General features: G+C 46.0%; 1 protein-coding gene across 1 annotated transcript in view; it reads right to left on the bottom strand.

The window, feature by feature from the left end:
• VAV1 (vav guanine nucleotide exchange factor 1) overlaps positions 1–27,924 on the bottom strand; it is a 54,917-nt gene that overhangs the window by 20,185 nt on the left and 6,808 nt on the right. The window contains exons 2-11 of the mRNA XM_033135261.1: positions 4,819–4,935; positions 4,258–4,316; positions 4,076–4,144; positions 3,651–3,759; positions 3,463–3,558; positions 2,336–2,404; positions 2,060–2,163; positions 1,377–1,476; positions 585–680; positions 281–349 (exon numbers count right to left, since the gene is read on the bottom strand). Coding sequence (XP_032991152.1) covers positions 281–349; positions 585–680; positions 1,377–1,476; positions 2,060–2,163; positions 2,336–2,404; positions 3,463–3,558; positions 3,651–3,759; positions 4,076–4,144; positions 4,258–4,316; positions 4,819–4,935 — 888 coding nt within the window. The remainder of the gene's footprint in view (positions 1–280; positions 350–584; positions 681–1,376; positions 1,477–2,059; positions 2,164–2,335; positions 2,405–3,462; positions 3,559–3,650; positions 3,760–4,075; positions 4,145–4,257; positions 4,317–4,818; positions 4,936–27,924) is intronic.

The raw sequence follows: 27,924 nt of genomic DNA on the forward strand, positions 1-27,924 counted from the left end.
GGGTGAGCCTGGGTTGCCCACTTGGCTCAATCCCCTACCTGGCCGGAGGTAGGGGTCAGCCCCCAGCAGGGCTGGCAGGAGGCATACAGAGGGTGTCCACAGCATGCCACTGTCCCCAGTGGAGATGCTGCGAATAATTCACTCATCATACAGATGTGTCACTGTGTTGTTCGGGAGGGATGGCCCGTGGGTGTGACCGTGCGCCTGAGTGTTTCCACATAGCACTGACTTGAACGTGTATATGCCTGTGTGCGACCGTCACCTCTGTGTGACCACTCACCCTCATGGCGTCCAGGGCCAGCCGCAGGTTCTCCTTCTCCATTGCGTCCTGAGTGTGTTTCACCAGCTCCTGTGTGACCCACAAAGACAGATATCACCTTGGCCTGCCCTCTTCTACTGGGGGGGCCTTCCAAATAAGCCTGGACCACCAGCTCCTCCTTCTCCCTCCTGCTTCCCCAGCGACCCCTCCCAGAGGGTCCTAGAGCCCAGCCCCCAGAAGCCAGCTCCACCCCCTCTCCTATGACACAGGGAGGCAGATATGTCAAGCCCATTTTCGGTGGACTTCGGGGTCCCCATTTGTGCACCTGGAGAAGGAGGTGGTACTTGAGTACCCGCTGCATGGGCACCATCAGTAGGTCTCTCAAGGTGAACCTCCCATTGTTTGCTCGCTGAGAACATTCCTGTGGGATCAGAGAACCAGGTACGCAAGATGAGGTGGAGGCAGCAATGGATTTTTCTAGAGCCAGAGATATCCTATCTCCCCGGAGGAAATAAGGAAGGAAGAATGCTGTGGGGTGAGAGGTGGTTGGAGACCCAGCTGGAAGGCTGCCTGGGGAAGAGGCCCAGGACTCCGCCAGCTGAGTGGGGCAGGACAGGGGGAGGACAGGTCTACAGGGTCCCCACCGTGCAGAGGCTGAATGTACAGTGCACACATTTCCTCATCATCCCGGCCTGTCTCTGCCTGTTTTTCATAATCCCTGTCTCTGCTTCCACTAGAGATACCAGTGCAGGTTGGGGTTCAGTCCAGTCCAGGATCAGAGCTCGGTATGAATTTGGAGCTCATCCCAGACTTGGTGCACAGCCAAGGTTGGCCCTCAGCCCAGCCTGGGGTTCAGTTTGGAGTCAGAGTTCAGTTTAGAGTCAGGACCTCAGCCTGGCATCAGGGCTCAGCCAGAGTCGGAGTTCAGCTGTGGTCAGGGCTCAGTGCTTCAGTCCATTTCCTCCTGCTCCAGTGCCTCCCTCCCAAAACCTCCGACGGGCATACCCCTGGCTGGGCTACAGTAGAAAGTGACACCACCTCCAACTCTGTGTCTTCCCAGCTACCCCCAGGACCTGGGAAGAAGTGGAAAAGCCCCCAAGTTGGGGCCCAGCCCCACCTCTAGCTTCATCTGCACATCCTCCCGGGTGCTAGCCACGCGGTCCAGGTGCTTGCTGGCAGACTCCACTTGGCTGCAGTAGCGGCCATAGACGAGGAACCTGCAGGAAGAGAACAGGTGGCAGTGACTGGAGAGGTAATAGTTGCCGGCACCAAGGTGAGACAGATCTGCATGTCAGTCCCGGCCCACTTCTCCCCAGCTGGATGATACTGAGCCTCAGTCTCCCCACTTAGAAAATGGGCATAACAATAGCACCTCCCATGTGGAATTATTATAGCATTAAGGAGATAATGCACAAGAGGCTCTTAGCACATGGCGTATCCCCTCTGCCCAATGTTCATTTAACAAACACTTATTGAGTATGTATTGTATGCCAGGCCCTGTGTTAAGCATTTTAAGCATCAATTTATTTGACCACATCCCTAGGAGGTATGTTCCTGTGCCACACTGATTTTATAGATATGGAAGCCAAAGCACAGAGAGGTTAAGTGACTTCCCAGTGCCACACAGCTCTCAAAGGGCAAAACTAGGGAATGAACCAGAGATGGGTAGCCCCTTGCCCATGAACAAAGGAGAAAAAACCCTCCCTGTCCAGTAGTCTCTGAGGGCAAGGCCTCCCAAATGACCTGCCCAGGCAGAGCAGGGTGACTTTCAAGGGTCCAGGCTGGCTAGCTGGGTCTCACCTCTCCTTGTATTTGATGAAGACCTGGTAGAGGGTGGGTGCACTGGGGGTGGCCAGGGCTTCCTTCATCTCCTTTAGGAAGTAAGTGTGCACACGAAGCAGGTCCTAGTTGGAGGGAGAGTTGAGGGCTGGGGTGGGAGTCTGGAACTCAGGAGAAGGGTCACCCATCGGCCCTATGTTGCCCAACTCCCACCCCACGCACTCCAGGGGCAGGTGGGGCCAGCAGAGGATCCCCCCTGGACAGAGGCCCAGGAGGGCTGCGGATGGGCCAGCTCACCTCGATGTTGATGAAGATGATCTCTATGTCTTCAGGTTTGAGGAACCGCTGCAGGGGCTTCATGAAGTGCTGAAGGGCGGGGGGGAGAAGGATGGAGGAAGGTGAGACCCTTCCCTCCAGCCCAGCCCCAGAGAGACAGGGCCAAGGACACAGCGACGGCAAGAGGCAAACAGAAACAGAGAGACTGGGAGAGAAAGAAACAAAGATGGGGAGAGAGAAAGACAGAGACAAGGAAACAAAAACAGGCAAAGAGAGACAGAGATGGAGAATGTCCACATGAAAACCTGTACGTGACTGTTCATAGCAGCATTATTCACAATAGCCAAAAGGTGGAAACAACCCAAGTGTCCATCAGTGGATGAACGGGTACACACAATGTGGTCCATCCATACAATGTAATATTATGAGTACTCAGCCATGAAAAGGAGGGAGGCGCTGACACTCACCACAGCGTGGATGGACCTGAACACACGGGGCTCATGAGAGAAGCCAGACACACAAGGCCACACAGTGTGTGATTCCATGTATGTGAAATGTCCAGAACACACAAACCCAGAGAGACAAAAGGTTAAGTAGATTAGTGGTTGCCAGGGGTTGGGGGAGGATGGGGGTTTAAGGGGTGATGGATAAGAGGTGCGGGGTTTCTCTGGGGATGATGAAATGTTCTAAAGTTAAATGGTGGTGATGGTTGCACAACCTTGTGTATATACCAAAGGTCAGAGAATTGTATACATTAAATGGGTGAATTGTATGGTATAGTAATTAAATCTCAATGAAGCTGTTGAAAAAGCAATGGCCAAAGGAAAGAAAGAAAATAGAAAGTCAGCGACAATTATAGAGACAGAAAGAGACTAAGATACAAGAAAAGATATAGCCAGGGATAAAGAGACACATAGGGAGAGAAAGACAAGGAGAGGCGGTAGGGAGAGACCAGGGAAAGACAGAAAAACAGAGATGAAGAGGGACAAAGACACACAAAGCAATGGGGACAGGGAACTGCCCCAGGTGGTCTTGGGACAGATGGAGCCTCTGAGCTTGGCCCCAGAGGCGGCAAGACAGGTGGATGCACACCTGCCAGCCATGCTCCCGCGCATGCGCCTGGCAGTGGCTGAGTGGGAGCCTCGCACCTGTTGGATGGAGCCCAGTGTGTCCGTGTATTTCTCCTCAGTTTGCTGGATCTCTCGCAGGCAGCAGCACCGCTTGTCATACTCTGTCATCTTAGGCTGAGAGTAGAAAGGAGAAGCCAATGTTGGGGGACCTGGGGTTGCCCCTCACCCATGCACCCGCCTGGGCCCGGCTCTCCGCCCCCACACACCGGCATGGGCACCGGCTCCGTGCGCATGAGGTCCTCGTAGATCTCGTCGCCCTCAGCCTCCTCGTTCTCCACGCAGTCGTACAGGTCCTCGTCCTCCTCCACGGTGTCACTGCGAGGCGCGGAGTCAGACAGGGCCACTGGCGCCTCCAGGCCAGGGACCCCTCAGTCCCCTCCCAGATCAAAATTATGCCCCCTCAGACCCCCAGGGCAGGGCCATGTCCCCCTCAGACCCCCAGGGCAGGGCCATGTCCCCCTCAGACCCCCAGGGCAGGGCCATGTCCCCCTCAGACCCCCAGGGCAGGGCCATGTCCCCCTCAGACCCCCAGGGCAGGGCCATGTCCCCCTCAGATCCCCAGGGCAGGGCCATGTCCCCCTCAGACCCCCAGGATAGCACCATGTCCCCCTCAGAACTGCCAGACACTCACTCAATCTGGTCAGACAGGCCACTGTAGATGTCTTCATCCCCCACACTCTCCTCCTCAGTGGGGAAGGGCCTGGGGAAACAGGATAGTATGAGCCAGAGGCGGGGGTGGGGGGGGGGGGGCCAGGTGGAAGTGGAGGATGGGGTCCAGATCAGCCCAAAGCTGTCACCTCAGTGGTTACTCACATGATCCCCTTGTTCTGGGCAATCGGGGTCCAGGACAGAGCGGACAGGGTGTAGATGACCTATGACAAGGGCCACGTGTTGCTCAGCAAGCCCCTCACCCCCCCCCCCCCCCACACCAGACCGCAACCTCGGGCTCCAAGCAGCTGAGGCTGGACTTGGAGGTTAGAATTCGGCTTGAGAGCCTAACTGGGGATTTTCTCCACCTTCACATCCCGCCACATCAGCATGCCAGCCTTCCCTTAACTGAGTTCCCAATACTTGATCCCACTGTTCTATTTAATAGTCATAAACTCTCGGAGAGGATGGGATGATACTATTCCCTAGGGCTCCAAGAGGCATGACCACATATCTGAGGTCACGCAGAAAGTGGTGGATGGAGCAGGGGCTCGAACCCAGCTCTGCATGGCCTAAGTTAGGCTCTTGGCACCTGGTACTCAGCCTGCTCTGGCCCATCTGTCCTTCCCCCAACAGCCCTTGGCTTGCCCATTGTAGAAGTTCATGGAAATGAATTGAAATCTAGTCTTTGGCCTCTATGTGCCTAGCAGCTCGACCCCAGCTCACCTTCCCGAAATCCTGCACATCGAAGAGGTCAAAGGCCTCAAAGAGCTCACTCCTCTTGAGGCCAAACTTCTCACAGCAGGTAGACAAGAAAGTGCGGATATTCTTAAGGCACAGGAACTGTGGAGAGAGACAGAAATGAGGGTGGGAAACCTATCAGGACAGGGGAGAAGCTAAGCCCCAAGCAGTCTGACTTGGGGACTGGCATAGAAGGGGAACAAAAAGGCCCCTTTCTCAGTGAACCACACTTTCTTCTGATAAAGATCAAGCTGTGCCTGCCCCTCATTTTTTTATTGAGGTAAAATTCACATAATATAAAGTTAACCACTTATCCATAACCAAATGTGGTATAGTCATACAATGGAATATCACTCAGCCATTAAAAAGGAATGAGGGGTGGCTGGTTGGCTCAGTTGGTTAGAGCACAGTGCTCATAACACCCAGGTCACCTGTTCGATTCCCACATGGGCCAGTGAGCTGTGCCCTCCACAACTAGATTGTAAACAACGACTTGACTTGGATCTCTTGGGTCCCAGAAAAAACACACTGTTACCCAATATTCCCCAATTAAAAAAATTTTTTAATGATATACATTATAAAAAATAAAAAGGAATGAGATTTTGATTTATGCTACCACATGGATGAACCTTGAAAACATTATGTTAAGTGAAATAAACCAGACACAGAAGGACAAATACTATACTTATGAGGTCCCTAGAATAGGCAAATTCATAGAAACAGAAAGTAGAATGTTGAAATCTATGCAGCTTTGTCAACCATTGTTACCCCAATAAATTTTAATTGAAAAAGAAAAAGAAAGTAGAATGGAGGTTACCAGAGGTCGGGTGGCACAGGCATAGAGAGTTAGTGCTTAATGGAGACAGAGTTTCAGTTTGAGAAGATGGAAAAGTTTTGGATATAAAAGTAATGTTTACACAACATAGTGAATGTACTTAATGCCACTGAATTGGACACTTACAAATGGTTAAAATGATAAATGTTATATTTTTTCCAAAAAAGAAATTAAAAAAAAAAGCGGAAAAGGGAAAAACTCAAAGATGAAAAAAATGGGAAATAAATAGCAGGATGATAGATTTAAACCCAATTACATCCATACTTATATCAAATATAAATGGTGTAAATACTCCAGTTAAAAAGCAGAGATAGTCAGATTGGAAAAAAGAAGACCCAACTATATGTTGCACAGAAAGAAAAAAAAATGCCTTTCAACTATAAAGTACAAATAGGTTAAATGTCAAAGAATGAAAAAGTAAAAAACATACCAATGGAGCACTAATCAAAAGTAGATTCCAGAGCAAAAATAATATTACCATAAATAGTTATGGTCATTTTCTAATGATAAAGGAGTTGTTTGGTCACAAGAACATTACAATCCTAAATGTTTATAATCTTTTATAGCTTCAAAATACATCAAGCAAACACCAATATAACTGCAAAAAGAAACAGAGAAATCCACAATTATAGCTGGAGATTTCCACATTTCTTGCTCCATAACTGACACTACAAGTAGATAGAAAATCAGTAGGATGTAGACAACCTGAACAGCATTGTCAAGTAACTTGGTCAACTTGACACAAAATTTTACTTGCATTTCAGGCTGAGATAACCAAATAAAATGCATTAATATGCAAACGTCTAGTCTATTCATTAAGGAGCAAAATTTAAAAATTATTCACACATAATCATTAAATCACATGCCTAATATACATGGAGACAGAAAAGTATAATTTTGTTTCTTATTCATATTTATATAAATTTTTATTTATATTTATATATATTTATTTATATCATTTTATTTATATAAAATAAATATTCTGTATATTTTACCACAATAAAAAATTTTAACCATTAACTATGTTAAAGGATTCACTTCAGCGGCATTTATTACATTCACAGTGTTGTGCAACCATCACCCCACCCAGTTCTAAGATATTTTTATCACCCCAAAAGGAAACCCTGTACCCACTAAACAGTCACCTTCCATTCCCCACTCTCCACCCTTCTCCCTGGCAACCACTAGTCTGCTTTCTGTCTCTACGGATTCTGTTTGTATGTCCATCCACTGAAAAATGGATAAACAAAATAAAGTATATTCATACAATGGAATACTAAGCCGTAAAAAGGGGTGAAGTTCTAATACACACTACAAAGTGGATAACCCCCAAAAACACTATGTTCACTGAAAGAAGCCAGATACAAAAGGCCACGTATCATATGATTACATCCATATGAAATGTTCATAACAGGCAAGTCTATAAAGACAGAAAGTGGATTAGTGGTTGCCAGGGACTGGGGAGAGGGGAGAATGGGAAGTGACTGTGAACGGGGATGGGGTTTCTTTCTGGGGTGATGAAAGTGTTCTGGGATTAGATAGTGGTGATGATTACACAACTTTGTGAATATACTATTAAAAGCTACTAATTTTAAATGGTGAATTTTATGGTACATGAATTATTTCTCAATAAAAAAAAAATGAATCTTCCAGGTCCTTCACATAGCTACTCAGTCTGTGGACACTGAGTCAGGTCGTCCTTCCTCTGCCCACAGCCCTCCAGGGCTCCCATCTTCTTCCGGGTAAAAGCCCAAGTCCTCCCTGTGGCCCCCAAGGCCCTGCACGACCTGCCCCTCTCCCCTCCCTGACCTCACCTCATCTCTCTCCCCCTCTTCACTCACTCTCCAGCCACACGGGCCTCCTCGCTGTACCTCCAACACATCAGGCATGGTCCTGCCTCAGGGCCTTTGCACATGCTGTTCTCTCTTCTAAGAATGTACTTTTCCCTGTGTTATAACTGAATTGAGTCCCCCACAAAATTCGTATGTTGAAGTTCTAACTTCAGGACATCAAAACATGACTGTATTTGGAGATGGGGCTTTTAAAGAGGCAATTAAGTTAAAATGAAGTCATCAGGGTAGGCTGTAATCCAATACAACTGGAGTACTTATATGAAGGAGAAATTAAGACACAGGCACGCACAGAAGGAAGACCATGTGAAGACAGAGGGAGAAGACGGCATCCACAAGCCAAGGAGAGAGGCCTCAGGAGAAACCAAACCTGCTGACACCTTGATCTTGGACTTTCAGCCTCCAGAACTGGGAGAGAATCAATTCCCATTGTTTAAGCCACCCGCCTGTGGTGCACTGTCACGGCAGCCCTGGAACACTCAAATGCCCTAATGTGCACAAAGTTCCGTACCAGCGTCTTCGATGCTTTGCTCAAAAGTCACCTTCTCAGTGACCTGCCCACCCTGTTTAAAATTGCAACCCCAGCCCCCACTCGGGCATTTTCTATCCTCTCTACTGTGCCTTATTGGTTTTCTTTATTGTCCCATCTCCTCCAAATAAAATGTCAGTTGTAGGAGGACAGGACCACAGCTCTGTTCCTTGGTCCTTGTTGGACATCCAGCACCTAGTAGAGCCTCAGTAAACATTTGCTGAGTGGATAGATGGTGATGAGGCCTGGAAAACTGCATTTTAACAAGCTGTCTAGGTGATTCCTAGGTACTTGCTAACCCCTACTCTGTGATTTTGCAATAACAGTATTTGCATTTTTTGGATGCCTACTGCATGGCATGGAGCACTCAGATTTATTCTGCTCTCATGACAACCCTGTGAGTTTTTAATGTCCATTTTCCCAACGAGGAAGAGGGAAGAGAGGGGAGGACAGCTGCCCAAGATTAACAGCAAGAAGAAATCGTGGAAGCACTGAAGTTTAACTCCAGGAGAGTGGGACTCTAGAGACGACTTTCCTGACCACAGCATCTCATTGCCTTGCACGAGCGCCCGTCAGGTGCTCAATCCTCAGCACGCGATCTCGCTCTGTTTTTTAATCGTATATATTTTTAAAATAAAAATTGTATATATTCAAAGTGTCCAACCTGATGATTAGATATTCATAGTAACATGATGACTGCAGTCAAGTAATGTATACATCATCTTCTCACGAGGTCACCATGGCATCGTGTGTGATGAATGCCCCTGAAATCGACTCTCTTGGCATATTTCCAGTGTTCATTAGTGTTAGTAAGGACAGTCATCATGCTGGACATTAGATCTTAGACTCATTCATCCTCCATAACTGCAAGTTTGTCCCCTTTGACCAACATCTCTCAGTTCTCCCAACACCTCCATCCCCTGGTGACCACCATTCTACTCTCTGCTTCTATGAGTCTCTCTCTCTGTCTCTCTCCATATCGACTGATAGATATATAGATACATAGATGACATGGAATCCTCACAGCAATCCTGCAAGATAAGTTCTATTGTTTTCCTCATTTTATAGATAAGGAAACTGAGGCAGAAACAGACAGCCAGGATGCAAACTCAGGCAGCGTGACATCAAGCACTGTGCCCTGACAGCACATAGGAGTCAACTCCAAACACAGTGTTCATTGTGTCATTAGCTCACATTTCCATCCTCAGATTGTATGTTCTCGATTATTGCCACATCCACAGTCGACCTCACCCATTTTGTATGGAACATGACTTTTAATTAACTTTAACTTAAATAGATGTATTTAAGAAGAGCACTTTGTATCCTACTATCAAAGAAAACTAGGATCATTTGCTATAAACAGAAGCCAGTGTAAAATCGTTTACATAATGTAAACGGTGTTACTAAATTCTAGCTGGGGGCCGGCCCAGTGGCTCAGGCGATTGGAGCTCCGTGCTCCTAACTCTGAAGGCTGCCGGTTCGATTCCCACATGGGACAGTGGACTCTCAACCACAAGGTTGCCGGTTCAACTCCTCAAGTCCCGCAAGGGATGGTGGGCTGCGCCCCCTGCAACTAGCAACAGCAACTGGACCTGGAGCTGAGCTGCGCCCTCCACAACTAAGACTGAAAGGACAACAACTTGAAGCTGAATGGCACCCTCCACAACTAAGATTGAAAGGACAACAACTTGACTTGGAAAAAAGGCCTGGAAGTACACACTGTTCCCCAATAAAGTCCTGTTCCCCTTCCCCAATAAAATCTTTAAATAAATAAATAAATAAATAAATAAATAAATAAATAAATTCTAGCTGGGATCCTGTTGCATGCCCAAGGCCTGGTCTCTCTCTGTCAAGAATGGATTAGCCACTGTTAGAGACACATAAAGACATAGCAACAATTCAACATCCATTCATGATTGAAAAGAGAGAGAGAGAAAGAATACTCTTGACAAAGTAAGAATAGAAAGGAGCTTCTGTAACCTGGTAAAAACATCTTCAAAAAACCTTCAGCCTTTGTTTTAAATAAAAAGCAAAACACTACACTTAATAGTGAAATCTTGAAAAGATTCCCTTTGAAATCAGAATCACCATTTCTTTTCAACAGTGTATTTAAAGTCTTCATCTGCACTACAAGACAAGACAAAATAAGAAAAAAGAAAAGAAATACAATGGTGGTCATTTGTGCAGATGATATGATTGTCAACACAGAAAGCCCAAAAGAATGTATAGATAAATAACTAACATTAATAAAATAATTTTGCAGGGTGACTACATACAAAATCAATATACGAAGTTTACTGTGCATTGGTACCTCAGCAACAATCAATCAGAAAATGTTTTGTTTTTTTAAAAAAAGATAACATTTGCGAAATCCTGAAATAAGCAAAACCAACCTATGGTGATAGAAATCAGATCAGTGGTTGCTTCTGGGGTGAGGATGGTGGTGGAGATTGACTCAGAAATCCCACAAGTGATGGAAATGTTCTGTGTCTTGATAAGTGTGTGGGTTGCACAAGTATCCACATATGCTAGAACTGATTGAATGGTAAACTGAAGACTTGAGCATTTCACTGTATGAAAGCTGCACTTTGCTTTTAAAAAGATACCACTTACCACAGCCTAAAAATTGTAAAACAAACAAATAAAAAAGCTGGTGATCTCTAACACACCTAACAAAAAGAAATGCAGATCCTTCATGGAGAAAATTATATATAAAATATGTTATTGAAAGACATGAAAGGAGATCGAAATAGAGTGAAATACATGCTCATACTCATCCACTGAAAGACTCAATATTTTAAAATTTTCAACCCTCTCCAAAATTGAGCTATAGATTCAATGTAACTTCAGTTAAAATCCCCATTTTTTCTGGAAAAATAGGATTTATTCTAAGCCAGATCATATCCATTCATTTTGAAGTTTAAGGAGTTTGTTTTGTTTTATTGTTTATTAAGTTTACTGGGTTTTTCATTGAACTTGACACATGAATGTTAAAATAAATGTATATGGAAAAGCAGAGTCACAAGTAGCCAAGCCGATTCTATAAAGGAAAAAATAAAGTGAGATTCTAGTCCTACCAGATATCAAGACTTATCATAAATCCACAGTAATGGGGAGGCCGGATGGCTCAGTTGGTTAGAGCGTGAGCTCTTAACAACAAGGTTGCCAGTTCAATTCCCACATGGGATGGTGGGCTGCGCCCTCTGCAGCTAAAGATTAAAAACGGTGACTGGACTTGGAGCTGAGCTGCGCGCTGCATAACTACATTGAAGGACAATGACTTGGAGCTGATGAGCCCTGGAGAAACAAACTGTTCCACAATATTCCCCAATTAAAAAAAAATAAAATACAATAAAAGCAAATTTCCTAACTTGGTGATACATGTTTAAAACATAATAATAATAAAATAAATCCATAGTCATTAAGACCATGTAATTACAGTAGTTAGCCTCCAAGATGACCCCCAATGGTCCACGGGTCCCAGTATTCATGCCCTGTTTGTAATCCCCACACACACTGAACCAAGACTGGCCCTGTGTGACTAATAGAATACAACAGAAGTAACGATATATGACTATTATTCAAGGCTAAAGAATAAAGAATAAAAGGCATTGCAACATCTACTTTGGCTTCTTGAGTTGCTCACTGCCACTGTGTTGCGAGGTGGCTCAGTCTGTCCTGTCCTGTGGAGAGGTCCATGTGGGGAGGAACCAAGCCAACCCAGGAAGTGCGTGCTGCAGCCCCAGCAACATGTGACTGCTGGCCTCAGAAACCCTGGACGCAAATCATTCATAAGCCTAATGGTTGTGTTATATTTTGAAGTTTTAGGATAACTTGTTACTCGGCAATAGATAAGTAATAAAGGGTTAAAGACAAATAAGCCATACTACAGGACTCAGAAATAAACCACATATGTATGAAAATGCATTTTATGAATGAGCAGGTATCATAGACACACGGTAAAAAGAAGTACTATTTTATAATCGTGGGTGGTCCAACTGGTTATCCATAAGGGTAAACAAAATTAAATCAAATTCCTACCTCATATCCTACTCAAAATCAATTCCAGATGGATTAAACACTTAAATGCTAAAGACAAGACTTTTAGAAGACAATTTAGGAAAACAGCTGCATGACCTCGGAATCGGGAGCAATAAACAGAAAGCCCAATTCATAAAGAAAAAGATTCAACTACACGAAAATAAAGTTCTATTCGTCAAAAACATCATGAAGAGAGTGAAAAGACAAGCCACAAAGCAAAAATGGTTACCTGTTATACATTTGTATTCAAAATACATAAAGAACTCCTAATACAAATGTTATACATTTGTATCCAAAATTTTGGATACATTTGTATTCAAAATACATAAAGAACTCCTAATACAAATGTTATACATTTGTATCCAAAATTTTGGATACATTTGTATCCAAAATACATAAAGAACTTCAACGAGCATCAAACAGTATAATCAGAAATGGGGAAGACGTGAACAGGTGTTTCACTGAAGAGGAATTACAACTGCCCCGAACCCATGAAGAGATGACCAATCTCAGTACGTAGCTACCAAAGAAATGCTATTAAAATCACAATATACAATTTCCTGCCCACCAGATACGCAAATCGTTTAAGTCAGGCAAATACCAAATATTGGCAAAGACGTGGGATCCCAGAAACATTCTTACACTACTTCTGGGAGCATGAATTGGTTTAGAAACTTCGGGAAACAGTTCGGCATTATCTACTCTTTTACCCCCATTTAAACTCCTAGGTTTAAATCATAGAGAAATACTTGCTTATGCACCAAGAGATGTGTACAAAGATGCCCAGAGCAAGAATGCTTGTAAGAATCCTACAGTAGCCAATTTTCAAGATGGCCCCAGTGAACCTCACTCCCTGCTATTCACACCCTTGTGTAATCGCCTCCATGTGAGTGTGTGCAGGACTGTGACTTGCTTCTAATGAATAGTATAAGATGGGAATAACAGCGTGGACTCAAAGGCGAGGTTCATAAAGGCAGTGAGATGCCTCTCTCTCCCTACTCTCAGTGAAGCCATGTTGTAAGCAGCTCTGTGGAGAGGCCCACATGGCAAAGAACTGAGGTCTCCTGCCAACAGCAGAATAAGCTATCTTGGAAACGAATCTTTCATCCCCAAACTCCTGATGATGGCAACCTAGACCAACACCTTGATGAATCTCATGAGGTTACCCTGAGCCAGAACCACCCGGCAAAACCGTTCCCAGATCTTTGACCCTTAGAAACTGTGTGAGATAATAAATGTTTGTTTGCTCCTAAATCTTCAAGTAATTTGTTACACAGCTATAGCTAACTAATACAAGCCCAGAAATGGAAACACCCCAAATATCCATCAAGAGTAGAATGAATAAATCGTGGCAATTTAACACAGTGGAATACTATACAGCATTACAAAAGGATTAACTACAGCCACATACACAGACATGGATAAATTTCAAAAAACATAATGTCAAATAAAAAAGCAACTCTCATATATATATTATAATTCAATTATATCAAGTATAGACATTGGCAAAATTAAGCTGCACAATGTTTAAGGATATCCATATAAAACTATAAAACTATAAAGACTATAAATATAAAACTATAAAGAATAACAAGGAAATTATTATCTAAAAGTTGAGGACTGTGGCTACCTCTGGGGAGTGGGGGAAGGGAAAGGTGTGCAGTCAAGGAGGGGCCCACAGGGGCTTCTCAGGCTACGTCTTCTAGGCCGGATCATGAGCCATTAGTAAGTCATGGAATCAGCAGATCCCACTAGAATAGGATAAAATACATTGCAATGATTTCAATGTAGAAAAGGTAGGAATGGATTCGTAAAGCTTTCCTTTCAGTTGCACCTGTTCATGTGCTCTTGTGGCAGTGGCCAGGGGAGACCTGGGGAAAAAGTGCATTCACCATGGTTAGAGTCAAAAGAGCTGAAGAAATACTGTTTTAAGGATTCCCAAGAAACAATGATGTTCTAATTCTTCACCAGAGTGATGGTACATCGTTCATTTTATTATTCTTTAAAAGTTTCCTCTATGCCTTACACACCCTCGTGCACACATGATAGATTTCACATTAGGAAGAATATTTCCAACAACAGAACAAAACTGAGATTAGGACTGAAACAGAAACAAAGAGAGAATGGTCTTTATCACTGTGAGAGTTGCTGTTTTTTGTGGTCGGCCTAAAAGCATCTCAGGTGCCACCTGTAGTAGCTGGTGCCACACAGGGATTAAAATGACAGACCTCACCCTCACGTTTGTTCTTCACACAAAATGTTACAGTTGTCTGGAAGTGTTTCTTATGCTACAAATTGAGCAGCATACTAAGGTTGTGTGCCTATTTTAGTTTGGGTCTCTGGAAGCAGCCCCTAGAGGAGGATTTGGGGGTACAAGTAGTTTATCTGGGAAGTAATGCAAGGACTCAGGGCAGCAAGGAAGTGAGACAGGGAGAAGAAAACCAAGGCAGGAGGTGTTTATTAGGACGTGCTGGAGTGAGCTGGGGCTCCACCCTCTGGGGACCTCTGGGAGATGAGGTGGACATTGCCCAGAATCGTCCCATCTGAGAAATGAGAACACTGCGACACTGATCTGTCAACTCCCCTCCAGCATTGACTGTGGCTGCCTCTCGGAGTGTTGACTTCAAACACCCAGACTGCCCTTTGCAGGCTGTCAATCTTCCTACAGCCGGAGAACGTTCTCAGTCAGGGAGACTCAGGAACCCTCTCTGTAGGTGACTCCAGGGAGGGCTAAGAACTTATGGATTGGGAACCCACAGCATCCTCTAGAGTCCTGAACAATCCTCCTTTGTCTGCCCCCGCCCTCTCATCTTCCAGAGCTTCCTATTATGTTCATTGCAAGAATGACTGTCAAGGGGCAGCCAGATGGTTCAGTTGGTTAGAGCACGAGCTCTTAACAACAGGGTTGCCGGTTCATTTCCCACATGGGCCAGTGTGTTGCGTCCTCCACAACTAGATCAAAGGACAACGACTGATGAGTCCTGGGGAAAAAAACAACACTGTTCCCCAATATTCCCCAATAAAAATTTTTTAAAAAGGGGTGGGGGTGCGAGATGAGGGTAAGGGGGATCAAATATATGGTGATGGAAGGAGAACGGACTCTGAGTAGTGAACACACAATGGGATTTATAGATGATGTAGTACAGAATTGTACACCTGAAATCTATGTAATTTTACTAACAATTGTCACCCCAATACATTAAAAAAAAAAATGACTGTTAAGCGAATTCTCGAAGAAACTGAGATTTCAGTAAGAGTCCAAGTGAGGAATATGGGATCAGGAAGTTCTTCCCAGAGGTGTTGGGACAGGACAGCCAGGCACTGACGGTGGGAGGAGGTCCAAACACATTTCTCTCATCAGCAAATTCGCTTTTGAGCAAGATCGCAGCACCTTTGTTGTAAACATCACTAAACTCCAGAGCTTTCTCTCCAACCTATTCTCCTCAGCCCCTTGAGTCAGGAGGGGGATCCTGGGATGGTAAGGTAGGGAACAGGATGGAGAATAAACCCCAAAGTTCTCCTAATACAAAAGGACACAGGAAGAGCCTCCTACCTGCTGTGTGTCTTCGGGCAAGTCATCTCCCCTCTCTGAACTTGTTTTTCCACCTACTAAATGCCTACTGTGTCATGTTGTTTCAATTCAACACAACGACGCATGTTAAAGGGCTTGGCACGGTGTGAGCCCTCAACATCTGGAAGCGATCGTTTTTTATCAACATCGATGTCACCGCCATCACCACCATCACCACCATCACCACCATCACCACCATCACCACCATCGTCACCATCGCCGCTATTGTGATAATCACATTATCATTGTCATTATCGCCATCTTCATCATATCACCAACAATATCATCATCTTCTTCAACATCCCCATCCCCACCCCTAGCCCTTGTTGGGATGGGGCACCATTGACCGAGAACTTAGCCTTTGCCAAACTTTACGTGAAGAGTCAGATATGCAGAGTTTTGTTTAATTCTCCCAACAGTCACTACCGAGATCTAGGAGGTCGGCTCTAACAACATATGTCCTTCGTATGTTATTCACACCCAAAATGTTGGTGTCGCCTTGACTCCTCTATTTCTCTATCACTCGACTTCCAGTACATCAGCAAATCATATTGGTTCCACCTTTAAAATATACCCAGAATCCCACCCCATCTCTCCACCTCCACTGCCACCTCCTCGGTCCAAGCCACCATCATCACTCACCTGGATTATTGCAATGGCCTCCTCACTGGATTCCTTGCTCCTGCCCCTGAACCCCTGTAATTTATTTTCAATACAACCGCCAGAGTGATATTGTCAGACCCCTCCCAGGACTCTCATCCCACCCACCCAGATGCAAACCCAAATACTCTGCAGCCCACAGGTGCTGCCCAACCCGTCCCTATCACCTCCCTATCTCCACCTCACTGCGCTGCAGCTACATGTGTCTCCTCACTGTTCCTAGAACATGTCAGGCACAATCTAGCCCCAGGACCTTTGCACATGCTGTTCCCTTCTGCTTAGAATGCCAACCCCCCAATTAACCTGCTGCCTCCCTTCCTTGCCTCTTTCACACCTTTGACGAAATGTCACTTTTCAGTGAGACCTTCCCAACTACTGTATTTAAAACTACAGCACACACACACATGCATGCACACAGCACTCCCCATCCTCCTTTTCTGATTTATTTTTTTCCCTATAGAATTTGTTGTCTGGAGCACTGTATATTTCACTTATTTTGTTATTGTCTGTTTGTTCTCTGCCCACCCTCCCCTATACACTAAAACATCAACTCCACACGGGCAGGTTTCTTCCTGTATTTTGCTCACTGCTGTGGCCTCAGCACCAAGTACAATGACTGGTGCATAGTAGGTGCTCAATACAAGTTGGTGAATAAATTCCCACTTGACAGATGGAACAACTGAGGCTCAGAGAGGAGACATACCCTGCCCGAGGCCACAGAGGTAGGAATGGGAAGCCAGACACCAATTCTCTGGGCATAGAGGCCAAGCCCCTAACCACTGTACCACTCTACCTCATTGAACCACACCAAGCTGCTTCTTGGTGCCATGTAGGGCCATAATGTGGGGTTCGGCACGTGACAGGAAACCCATGTACCACTCTCCGGCCCAGCAACCTTTGCAGGGTCCTGGGCTGACTCTTGGCAGGGCTTGCAGGTCACCAAGGGCAACAGAACAGATGGCTTCATCTGGCCTGGAGGAGGAAGTTCCTTCCAGACCTCAGGGAGATCAGCTGAGCCTTGAGACTCCTTCCCCCCAGTCATGTGACACCTCAAAGGGGGAAAAGGGGTATGACTCATCCGCCCTCTGGGTTAGAGTGGGGCTAGCAGAAGAAAGGGGCTACATCAGACAACCGGAGTGACTGAGGTTAGACCACCAGAAGGACTTCCCGGTAGCCTGAGGCGTGGGAGAAGGTGGCAAAGAACAGGAGGCCCTTTAAACAAATGTAGGCAGGGCGTGTGAGGACAGTTCCTCCCTGCTGGGGGGCAACCACTCAGCTCCTCTCCTCCTTCCACCAGAACATCAGAGTTGGGCTGGCATCTTACCCACATGCAAATCATCACCCTGGCACTTCCCCTTTGCCTGCAGTTCCCCCATCAGCACAGCCCCTGCACCAGGACAAAGAAAGAGCTGAAAAGGTTGGCTAGGTCGCTGCCCTCCTTCAGGGAACAAGTGGGCAGGGACAGAGACCCCTTTTGGTGGCTGGAGAGGGGAGCAGGAGAGTGGACCTGGAGCTGAGCACAACTGCTGCAATCAGCTCCCCACCCCCACCCCAACCCCAGGGAGCCTGCCGGAAACAGGAAATGCCTGCTACCAGGGCTTGCTGGGGAGACAGAAAAAGGGAGGCTCTCTATGTTCAGCCCTTGCAGCCCCTTAATCTTAGGGCTGCAAGACTTCATCTTGCAGACCAGAGAGGGTGGGGGCTGCAAGACTTCATCTTGCAGACCAGAGAGGGTGGGTATGCTGTGCACCCTTTTCAAAACCTGGAAGCAGCAGTGTAAAGCATACACTCCTCATCCTGGTCTTCAAAACCTGTCTCTCTTTTCCCCCTCCCCTCTCACCCCAGCACACACCCAACATGTTAGTGTCAGTCGAGGGGGTCCAGACAGATGTGGTTCGACTCCCAGCCCAGCCGCTACAAGCCGATAGATCTTGGATGAGTCCCTGCACCTTCTGCTGCCTCAGTTTCCTCATCTTCACGTTGGAAATGAAAATACCAAGCAAATCTCCACTCTAGCACCTGGGCCACTAGACAGGGTCATCCATTCATTCAGCAAGCACGTATTGAGTGCCTACTGTGTACCAAGCCCTGTGACCTGGTGGTGGCCAAGACAGAACCCAGTCCCCACAGACATTATATAGTCTAGAGACAGACACTGAGTAGATATTAACACAAATAATTGATCAATTACCACAGTGGTGAGGGAGTACGCAAAAAAGCACAGAGAACTGTGGGATCTGGTTCAATGGGAGATGTGTCTGATAAAGCCAAAGACTAAGAGATGGCAACCGAAGAAGAAAACCATTCCAGGCAACCCTCGCACACTGCTGGTAGGGATATCAGATGGTGCAAACAGTGTGGCAGTTTCTTACAAAGCTAAATATGTACTACCATGGGACCTAGTCCATCCTCAGGCATTTACCCAAGAAAGCAAATATCCATCTGGAGACTGGCACACAGACGTGCACAGCAGCTTTATCTGTGACAGCCAGAAAGTGGAAACAACACAAATGTTCAGCGCCAGCATGGGAAGTGGTCCAGGCAGAGGGAAGAGCACGCAAGGGGGCTCTGATCATTCACCCACCCCTTCATTGATTCAGTAAGTAGTTATGAGCCTCTGCTCTGTTCCAGGTAGTGGTCCAAGAGCTGGGGTTACAGCTGTGAGCAAAAGAGGTACAGATCCCTGCCCCTGCGAGGCTGACACTCTGACAGAAAGAGGCAAACGTGTTAGACGAATATGAATATAGCTTGTTAGAATGTGGAGAGTATGCAGAGAGGACAAGCGGTGGTACGTCCGCACGATAGAATACTACTCGTTAATAAGGAATGAAGGACTGATATAGGCAACGGTACAGTGAATTGTACAAGAATCATGCCAAGTGAAAGAACTGGACTTAAAAAGCATACATACTGTATGATTCCATTTATATAACAGTCTAGAAGACACAAGCTTTTCTACAGTGACCCAAAGCGAATCAGTGGTTTCCTAGTGATGGCAGGTAGGGGGACACAGAGGGTTGGGAGGGAGAGATTTCAAAAGTGTGGGAGGAAACTTTGGGAGGTGACAGGTTCACTCTCTTGATTATGGGTCTGGTTTCATACATATGTCAAAATGTACCAAATTGTGTATTTTAACTATATCATTTATTGTATGTTATAAAGCTGTTTTTTTAAAAAAGTCAGTGGGGGACCAGATAACCGCTATGTCTTTCCCTTAAAACTAGAAGCTTCAGGGGAGCTTCTAGGAAACGGGAGGGTGAGAAAGAAGGAATAATGTAAACCATCATTTGGTCAATAATGCAAAACGTACTCTCCTGTCACAGTTTTGTTCCTACCCTTGATAAAATATACTAAATGAGAGGCAAATATGTGCCCTTCCTGTCCAAATAAATCTTACTTTAGAGTAAGAGAGGGGGAAAGTACGCCCAGCAGAGGGAAGAGCACGCAAGGGGGCTCTGATCATTCAGCCACCCCTTCTTTGGTTCAGTAAACAGTCACAAGCACCTACTCCAGGTGGTCCAAGTGCTGGGGATACAGCTGTGAGCAAAACAGGTCCAGATCCCCTTCCCCTGCAAGGCTGACTTCTGGCCAAAGGAGACAGACAACGTGTTACGTGAGTACTATGAGTATAGCTTGTTAGAAGGTGGTGAGTGCTAAGGAACAAAATTAAGTAGGAAGTGGGGGTGGTGAGTACCAGGAGCCGGGTGCAGTTCTAAATAAGGAGGCCCAAGAAGCCTTGCTGAACGAGTGACACTGAGTCGAGGCTGGAAGGAGCCGGTGATGCAGGGAGATGTCTGGAGGAGCAGTGTTCCAGGCAGAGGGAACAGTCAGTGCAAAGACCCTGCGATGTTGCAGGAAGAGGTTGGAGGCCAGCGTGGCTGGAGCAGAGTGGGGGGGGCGGATGGGAGGGGGTGAATCAAGGGTGGTCTCCGGTGCTGATTTACAAAAACAAGCCATGTGATCAAGATAAGGCAAGTGGCTATCACCCTAAACAACCCGGCATTCTGCCACATCTCCCAGAGACCCTGCAAGGGAAGCACAAATGGCTGAGGCCTTTTGAAGCATTTTCTCCAACTCCCAGCTCAATCACAGATCAGACTGAAAGCAACAGCCTTACATCTCTTGGGGTGCTCAGACGTTGTACCCATCTGGGGGTCATTCTAGGTCCCCCAGGCAGACAGCCACCCCAAGGTGGAGTTCTGGAAACACTGTGCATTGAGGAGACACAAAGGGGCTGTGAGTGCTCGGCCTGTTCTAGAGGCAACTTACGGGAAGCTGGGGACTTAATCACGGTGGGCAGATCTCTGATGGGCTGTCTGGAGGAAGGCTGATTAGCTGCGTGCTGGTGGTTTATGACAAGGAGGGTCCAAAGAAAGGAGATCTGGCTTTGATCTATGAGTGAGCTAGACTCCAAAACCAACAGAGCCAGTAAAGCTAAGAAGGACCCTGCCATGGGAAATAAAACCATTGCATATCATCAATTCTCCGGCAAATAGCAGTAACAGCAGTCCCTCTCATTGCGATAATACATTGAGCTCCAAAAGGCAGTAACTTGCTCAAGCTCTATGCGGGTCATTAGCCTGCTTGCTCTCAGATCCATTCCTTTGCTTTGACCTGTAGCCAAGAGAACCACATTTCCCAGCTTCCTTTGCACCTTGGCTTCCGTGTAGGTTCATCCAAGGGGAGGTCCAGGCAGGAGACTAGCGGGTGGAAGGAAGAGAGAAGACAGGGTACTTCTCCTTCTCTTGCTGTGCCTCTCCAGCAGCACACGCTTCTCTTTCATGGTCTCAGTTCCCTGAAGACAGCTCTTGCCCCAGGTTCTCGCTCTCACTGAATGGCTCTGGCCCCTGGTTCCTGGTCACACCACCTCTGTCAATTGTTTCTCCAGCCTAGTAGCTACTCTCTTAGTGTCCCCATCTGTCCTTTCCGCTCCCCCACCACCCATTAGCCAGTTCTCTGAATTAAATTATCTCTGTCAGACCTAAGATTATTTCTGCTTTCCTGGCTGAACTCTGACTATCTCCATAACTAGTTGAAAGGCGCATATAACCCCTCAAAGTGGTAACATTCATGCAGTGCTTCTGGTCACAGGTTTGGGAGGCCTAGACACTTGGGTTCAAATCCCAGCATAGCTACTCATTCACTCAGGCAACTTACTTAAATTTTCCATGTTTCTGTTTCCTCATCTGCAAAATTAGGATAGTAACATGTAACAGGTGGTGCTTTCCAAAGATGGCCACAAAAATATTACCCAGGGGGCAGCCGGATGGCTCAGCTGGCTAGAGTGCAAGCTCTCAACAACAAGGTTGCCAGTTCAATTTCTGCATTGGATGGTGGGCTGTGCCCCCTGCAACTAAGATTGAAAATGGCGACTGGACTTGGAGCTGAGCTGCGCCCTCCACAACTAGATGGAAGGACAACGACTTGGAGCTGATGGGCCCTGGAGAAACACACTGTTCCCCAATATTCCCCAATTAAAAAAAAAAATCACCCATCCAGCAGGCTCTTCTGTAGTGTGACTTGTCTGCTCTCATCAAGAGGTGGCGTCTGATTCCCCTCTCCTTGAATCTCCCCTTGAATCTAGGCTGATCTTAGTGACTTGCTTGTCACTAAGAATGCCACAAAGTGAAACTGCATGATCTCCAAGTAGGTCAGAAGAAACCTTGCAGCTTCTGCCTTGGCCTTTTGAGGAACACTTGCTCTCTCTCCATGTTCCTCCTCAAAACTTAGTTGCCATATTGTGAGGAAGCCCAAGCCACATGGAGAAGCAACATGTCAGTGCTCCAACAGCCCCAGTTGAATGCAGCCTCGAGTCACTCCAACCCAGGCAGTCATCACGCGAGTGAAGAATGCTCCAGATGATCCCAGCCCCCAGACCCTCAAGGTTTCTCATTATAGAGCTGACAAACCATCATCACCACACCCCGTCTGAATTCCTGATAGAATCTGCAAGAATTATAAAATAGTTGCTGTCTTACATCACTACGTTTGCAGTGGTTTGTTTCACAGTATTGCAGTCCCCCCTTATCCACGGTTTTGCTTTGTGTGGTTTCAGTTAACCGCGGTCAGCTGTGGTCTAAAGATATTAAGTGGAAAATTCCAGAAGTAAACAATTCATAAGTTTTCAATTACGCGCCGTTCTGAGTAGTATGATAAAATCTCACGCTATCCTGCTCGATCCCGCCTAGGACTTGAATCATCCTTTTCTCTAGCACATCCACATTGTACATACAGTACAGTAAGATATTTTCAGAAAAAGAGAGACCACATTCACTTAACTTTTATTATAGTGTATTATTAGAATTCTATTTATTATTTGTTATTGTTGTTAATCTCTCACTGTGCCTAATTTATAAATTAAACTTTATCACAGGTGGGTATGCATAGGAAAAACATAGTATATATAGGGTTCAGTCCTATCTGTGATTTCAGGCATCCACTGGGCGTCTTGGAACGTATCCCCCTTGGATAAGCGGGGGGGTGACTCTAATAGATAACTGGGACATAATGGTACCTACTCCATTGGTTGGTTGTGAAAATCAAATGAGTTAGTAGGTATTAAATACTAAGAACAACACTTGCACATAGTTAAGTGCTCAATACATGGAGCCTGTTTCTGTCATTGTTATTCATTTATACCTTCCAAATCGATTCCCATCCACCTCATTAAAACTGTTCTGTTCAAAGTACCAACACCTCAGTGTGGATACACTTTCCTCTTTTGGCCTCTTGACATTACACCCGTCTGGTTTTCCTCCTAAGTCACTGAATTCTCTTCTGACTTCTTGCTGCTTCTTCCTCCTCTTCCTAACCTTCCCCCTCACCCCCAATGCTGCTGCACCCTAGGTCTCAACCCTTAGACTCCTGTTCTCCCTCTCTCTCCTCCCTCCCAAAATGAGCTCATCGGCTCCAGAAGATTTATTTCCCTATCACTAATAGATACTGCCTGCATTGTAACTTTATATACCGTGTTTCCCTGAAAATAAGACCTACCCAGAAAATAAGCCCCAGCCTGATTTTTCAGGATGACATCCCCTGAACATAAGCCCTAATGCGTCTTTTGGAGCAAAAATTAATATAAGCCCCGGTCTTATTTTCGGGAAAACACAGTAGGTACCTCTGCGTTATAACTATTAACACGTTAAATTTTAGTATATGTGCTGCCGAAGCGAGCACAACACGTTAAATTTTTATAACAGCCCTTTAAGGGAGGGATTATTCTTACCCCCATTTGAAGATGGGGAAACTGAGTCACAGAGAGGTTCAGTAACTCATCCAAGATCCCACAGTCAGGATTGGAACCCAGACCCCGGTGCAACTGGATTCCATATCCCTCAAATAGGATTCCTCAGCCTCGGCACTACTGATATTTGCAGGGCTGTCTTGGGCATTATAGGATATTTAGCAGCATCCCTGGTCTCTACCGACTAAATGCCAGTAGCACACCTCTCTGTCCAGTAGTGACAACCAAAAATGTCTCCACACATTGCCAAATGTCCCGTGGGTGGATAGAGTCCCTCTCCCCATCCCAGGAACTTTAGGTTAACCACTATTCCAAAGTGCTTTCCATCTCCAGTGTAATATGGCCCAATCAGAACTCTCCAAAACCTGTTCCTCCCATGTTAGCCTTCCCATCTTAGCAAATGATACCCCCACTGATGCAGGTCCCTACGCGACAAACTTAGACATCATCTTGCCTCCTTTCATTCACCTCTGCCCCTCTCCCTCATCCAATCTCTCAGCAAGTCTGGTCAGCTCAACCACCAAAATGTGACCCAGATCCATTGTTCCCAATTCCTAGTCCAGGCCACCATCACTTCTCACCAGAACACCTTCATCAATCTCCTCCTTCCATGACCCCTTGCTGCCACCTCCATCGCCCCTAGTCTGGTCCCCACAGAGAAGCTAGAGGGACCTCTTTAAACCATCGATCTGCTTAAGCCCGCCAAGGACTTCCCATCACATTTGAATTCCACACACATTCCACAGACACTCTTCTGAAGTACCTTCCTCCCAAAACTCAGTCCCCACCACTCTCCCTTTACTCACTCACCTTCTGTCAGCAGATTCTTCATTCAGCTCCTACCCACCACAGGGCCTTTGCATTGCCTTTGCCTTCCCTGCCCCCGTTCTTCCCAGAGCTCGCTCTTCCTCCTTCAGCTCTCAGCTTCCCTTTAGCCACCCTCCAGAAAGCATGCCCTTTTTGTTTTGCTTCATCCTGACTCCTGGTTTGTTTTATCTGTAGCATTTATTACAATGGTTCCTTGATTTGCCTGTTTACTGTCTGTTGTCAGTTGAATGGTGGCCCCCAAAAAAGATATGTCCATGTCACATCTCTGGGACCTGTGAACGTGATATTATTTGAAATAAAAGAACTTTGCAAGATGTAATTAACTAAGTTAAGGATCTCGAGATGAGATCATTCTGGATTACTCGGGCGGGCCCTATCTAGATCAATGACAAGTGCTTTTATAAGAGACACACTGACAGACACAGAGAAGACAGCCATATGAAAGCAGAGGCTGCAGTGACACAGCCACAAGCTAGGGAATATCTGGAGTTTCCAGGAGCGGGAAGAGGCACAGAACCAGTTATCTCCAAGGCCTCCAGACGAGCACAGCCCTGCCAACACCTTGATTTCAGCCCTCCAGAACCGTGAAACAATGTTATTTCTTTCTGTTGTTTTAAGCCACCCAGTTTATGGTTTTTTGTTACAGGAGCCACAGAAAACAAATACACTCCCCTTGTCCCCCACAAGGCTATGAACTCATAAGAGCGGAGAGTTAATCTGCTGTGTTCTTTCCCATAACCCAGCAATCACAGTGCCTGTTGTTGATAATAATGTAAATGAATATTCTAACTCGAAGAAGCTCTTAACCTCTTCTTCACCATTCCCAGCCAGTAAGAGTTTATTTTTCACTGGATCCCCCTGAGATAGAAGTTCACTCTAAAACAGGGATTCTCTCACCCAGGGGTGATTCTGTCCCCAGGGGACATTTGGCCATGTCTGGGAACATTTTGTTGTCAGATCTCTGGGGGAAAAGAATGCCGTGGCATTGAGTGGGTGGAGGCCACAGATGCCGCTCCACATCCCACAATGCACAGGGCAGCCCCCAGGTCAGAGAGTGATCTAGCCCCAAATTTCAGCAGTGTTGACATTGACAAACTCTGGGCTAAATTTAGTACTTAACGCCAATATAACCATGAATTGCCTCCTGACATCTATTTCCCTTTCTTCTGCTAACAGTCCCTCAGTTTCCCCTGTGCAACTGCCCCTCCCCCTCTCTCAATCTCGCTCCTTTGGGAAGAGTTGACTCCACCCCCAACTCCAGGAACGGGCAGATGACCTTGGCCCGACCAATCAGAGCATCACATTCTCCTGGACACAGAAACTGGTTCAGGAACCGACCCTGCCAAAAAAAATCATGTTCAATGAAAAATAGGTTTTTAAAGTTTTTATTGGGGAATAGTGTGTTTTTCCAGGACCCGTCAGCTCCAGGTCAAGTCGTTGTTTTCAATCTAGTTGTGGAGGGTGCAGTTCACTGGCCCATGTGGGAATCAAACCAGCAACCTTGGTGTTATGCGCACTGTTCTCTAACCAACTGAGCTAACTGACCACCCCGAAAGATAGAGTTTGGTTTGAGAGGCCTTTAAATCGACCCTCATATTTTCCAGTGGAGCTAGAATTGTGGGAGTACAACTTTGGAGCAGCTGGGTACCCTGTCTGCCTCCATGAGGGAAAAGAATGACTGAGAATGGAGATAAACACCCAAAAGAGCAAAGTTAAGAGATAAAGCGTGGGGCAGGAGAGGGGATCAGTTTCCCTGAGATAGTGTCTGAGCCCCTGGATCCAGCTGGACCTAAAGGCATTTTCTCCCAATCTTTTTAGTTATGTGAGCTAATAAATACTTTTTGTGACAAAGCCAGTTTCAGTAGGGTTTTTCTGTCATGAGCTCTAAGAGACTTGGTTAAAACTTCTACAGACTAAGCTCAAAATTTCCTTAAACCTTAAACTTCTCCAACTGAACATCCCTTATCTCTTCCACTGTTCCCAAGAGATCCGATTCCCAAGTTCTTCCTAAAGTCCAGGTCACAGAACACCATCCCTGACATTGAAGGGAACAGTCCATCTCTGCAATGTGGTGAGATCTTTAGAAGGCCAGCTACATTCATCCAACACTCCCTCAGGTCCTGCCCATTTCCTGGCCCCATTAGTATTAGCAAGGGAGACAAACAGAACTCCTTTTGGCCCCTCAAATATGCCCCAAACTTTCACATGCAATTGGCATGTTGCCTCCTCCAGGAAGCCTACCCTGATTACTTCTGGGATTCACTCCCCTCTGCCCCCACAATGCCCAGGGGTCCATCACTGAATGTGTTGCAACTATCTATTTCCTCATCTATTTCCATGAGCTGCCTGGGGGGGGGGGGGTCTGTGTCTCATTGATTATGGAATTCTCCATCACCCAGCGCATGGCCTAATACAAAGAAATGTCTGTGAGGTGGGTGGTATTATCATTATTATTATTGTTATTATTATCATCATTATTTTCCCCATTTTACAGATGAGAAAAGCTAGACACCTGCCCAAAACTAGGAACTCATAGAAGCAGGATTGATCCCAGGCAATCCAAACTCAACTATCGCTAACCAACTACCACTAACCAACAATCAGTAAGCGCTCACCAAATGCCTACTAAATGAGGGCTCCATCAGCAAACTCTGTAAAGAGCCAGATAGTCATTTCTTTGGCTTTACAGGTCATAGGGTCTTTGTCGTGGCTATCCATGTAATAAAATCAGCCATGGACAATATGTCAGCAGATGGGCATGACTGTGTATCAATTAAATTTTGTTTAGAAAAAGAGGCAGCCAGCACATGAGTTCATGTGCTGATCCCTGTATTAAATGAATGATGAATGAATGAAGTGAATATTTGGTAAATATTTACTGAGCACCTACTATGTACTGGCCACTGGGGATACAGTTTGTGAACCATGCAGGCAAAAAGCCTTGCCCTGGGGGCAGCTGGATGGCTCGTTGGTTAGAGCGTGAGCTCTGAACAACAGGGTTGCCAGTTCGATTCCCACATGGGCCAGTGAGCTGCACCCTCCACAACTAGATTGAAGGACAACAACTTGGAGTTGATGGGCCCTGGAGAAACACACTGTTCCCCAATATTCCCCAATAAAAAAAATTTTTCAAAGTTTAAAAAAAAAAAAGCCTTGCCCTGACATTCCAGTGAGGGAAGCAGATAATAAGCAAATAAGTAAGTAAAAACTATGGTAGGTCAGAGAGTACTGAGTGCCTTGGAGAAAAATTAAACAAGAAGAGAATGAAAAGTGTATTGTGCAGGGCGGGGGTAGGGAGTATGATTTTACATATGGAAACCAGCGAAGATCTCTCTGATAAGAAACCTGAAGGAGATAAGAGAACAACCATGGTGTATATCTGGGGGAAGAAGGATCCATGGAGAAAAAACAGCATGTGCAAAGGCCCTGAGACTAGATTGTACCTGATGGGTTCTAGGAACAGCGAGGAGGCCTGTGTGGCAGGAGTAGAGTGAGTGAGGAGGAAAGGAGAACGGGTGTACTGGAGGCAGACAG

This window comes from Rhinolophus ferrumequinum, chromosome 18 (assembly GCF_004115265.2).
Source record: "Rhinolophus ferrumequinum isolate MPI-CBG mRhiFer1 chromosome 18, mRhiFer1_v1.p, whole genome shotgun sequence".
Lineage (NCBI taxonomy): Eukaryota > Metazoa > Chordata > Mammalia > Chiroptera > Rhinolophidae > Rhinolophus > Rhinolophus ferrumequinum.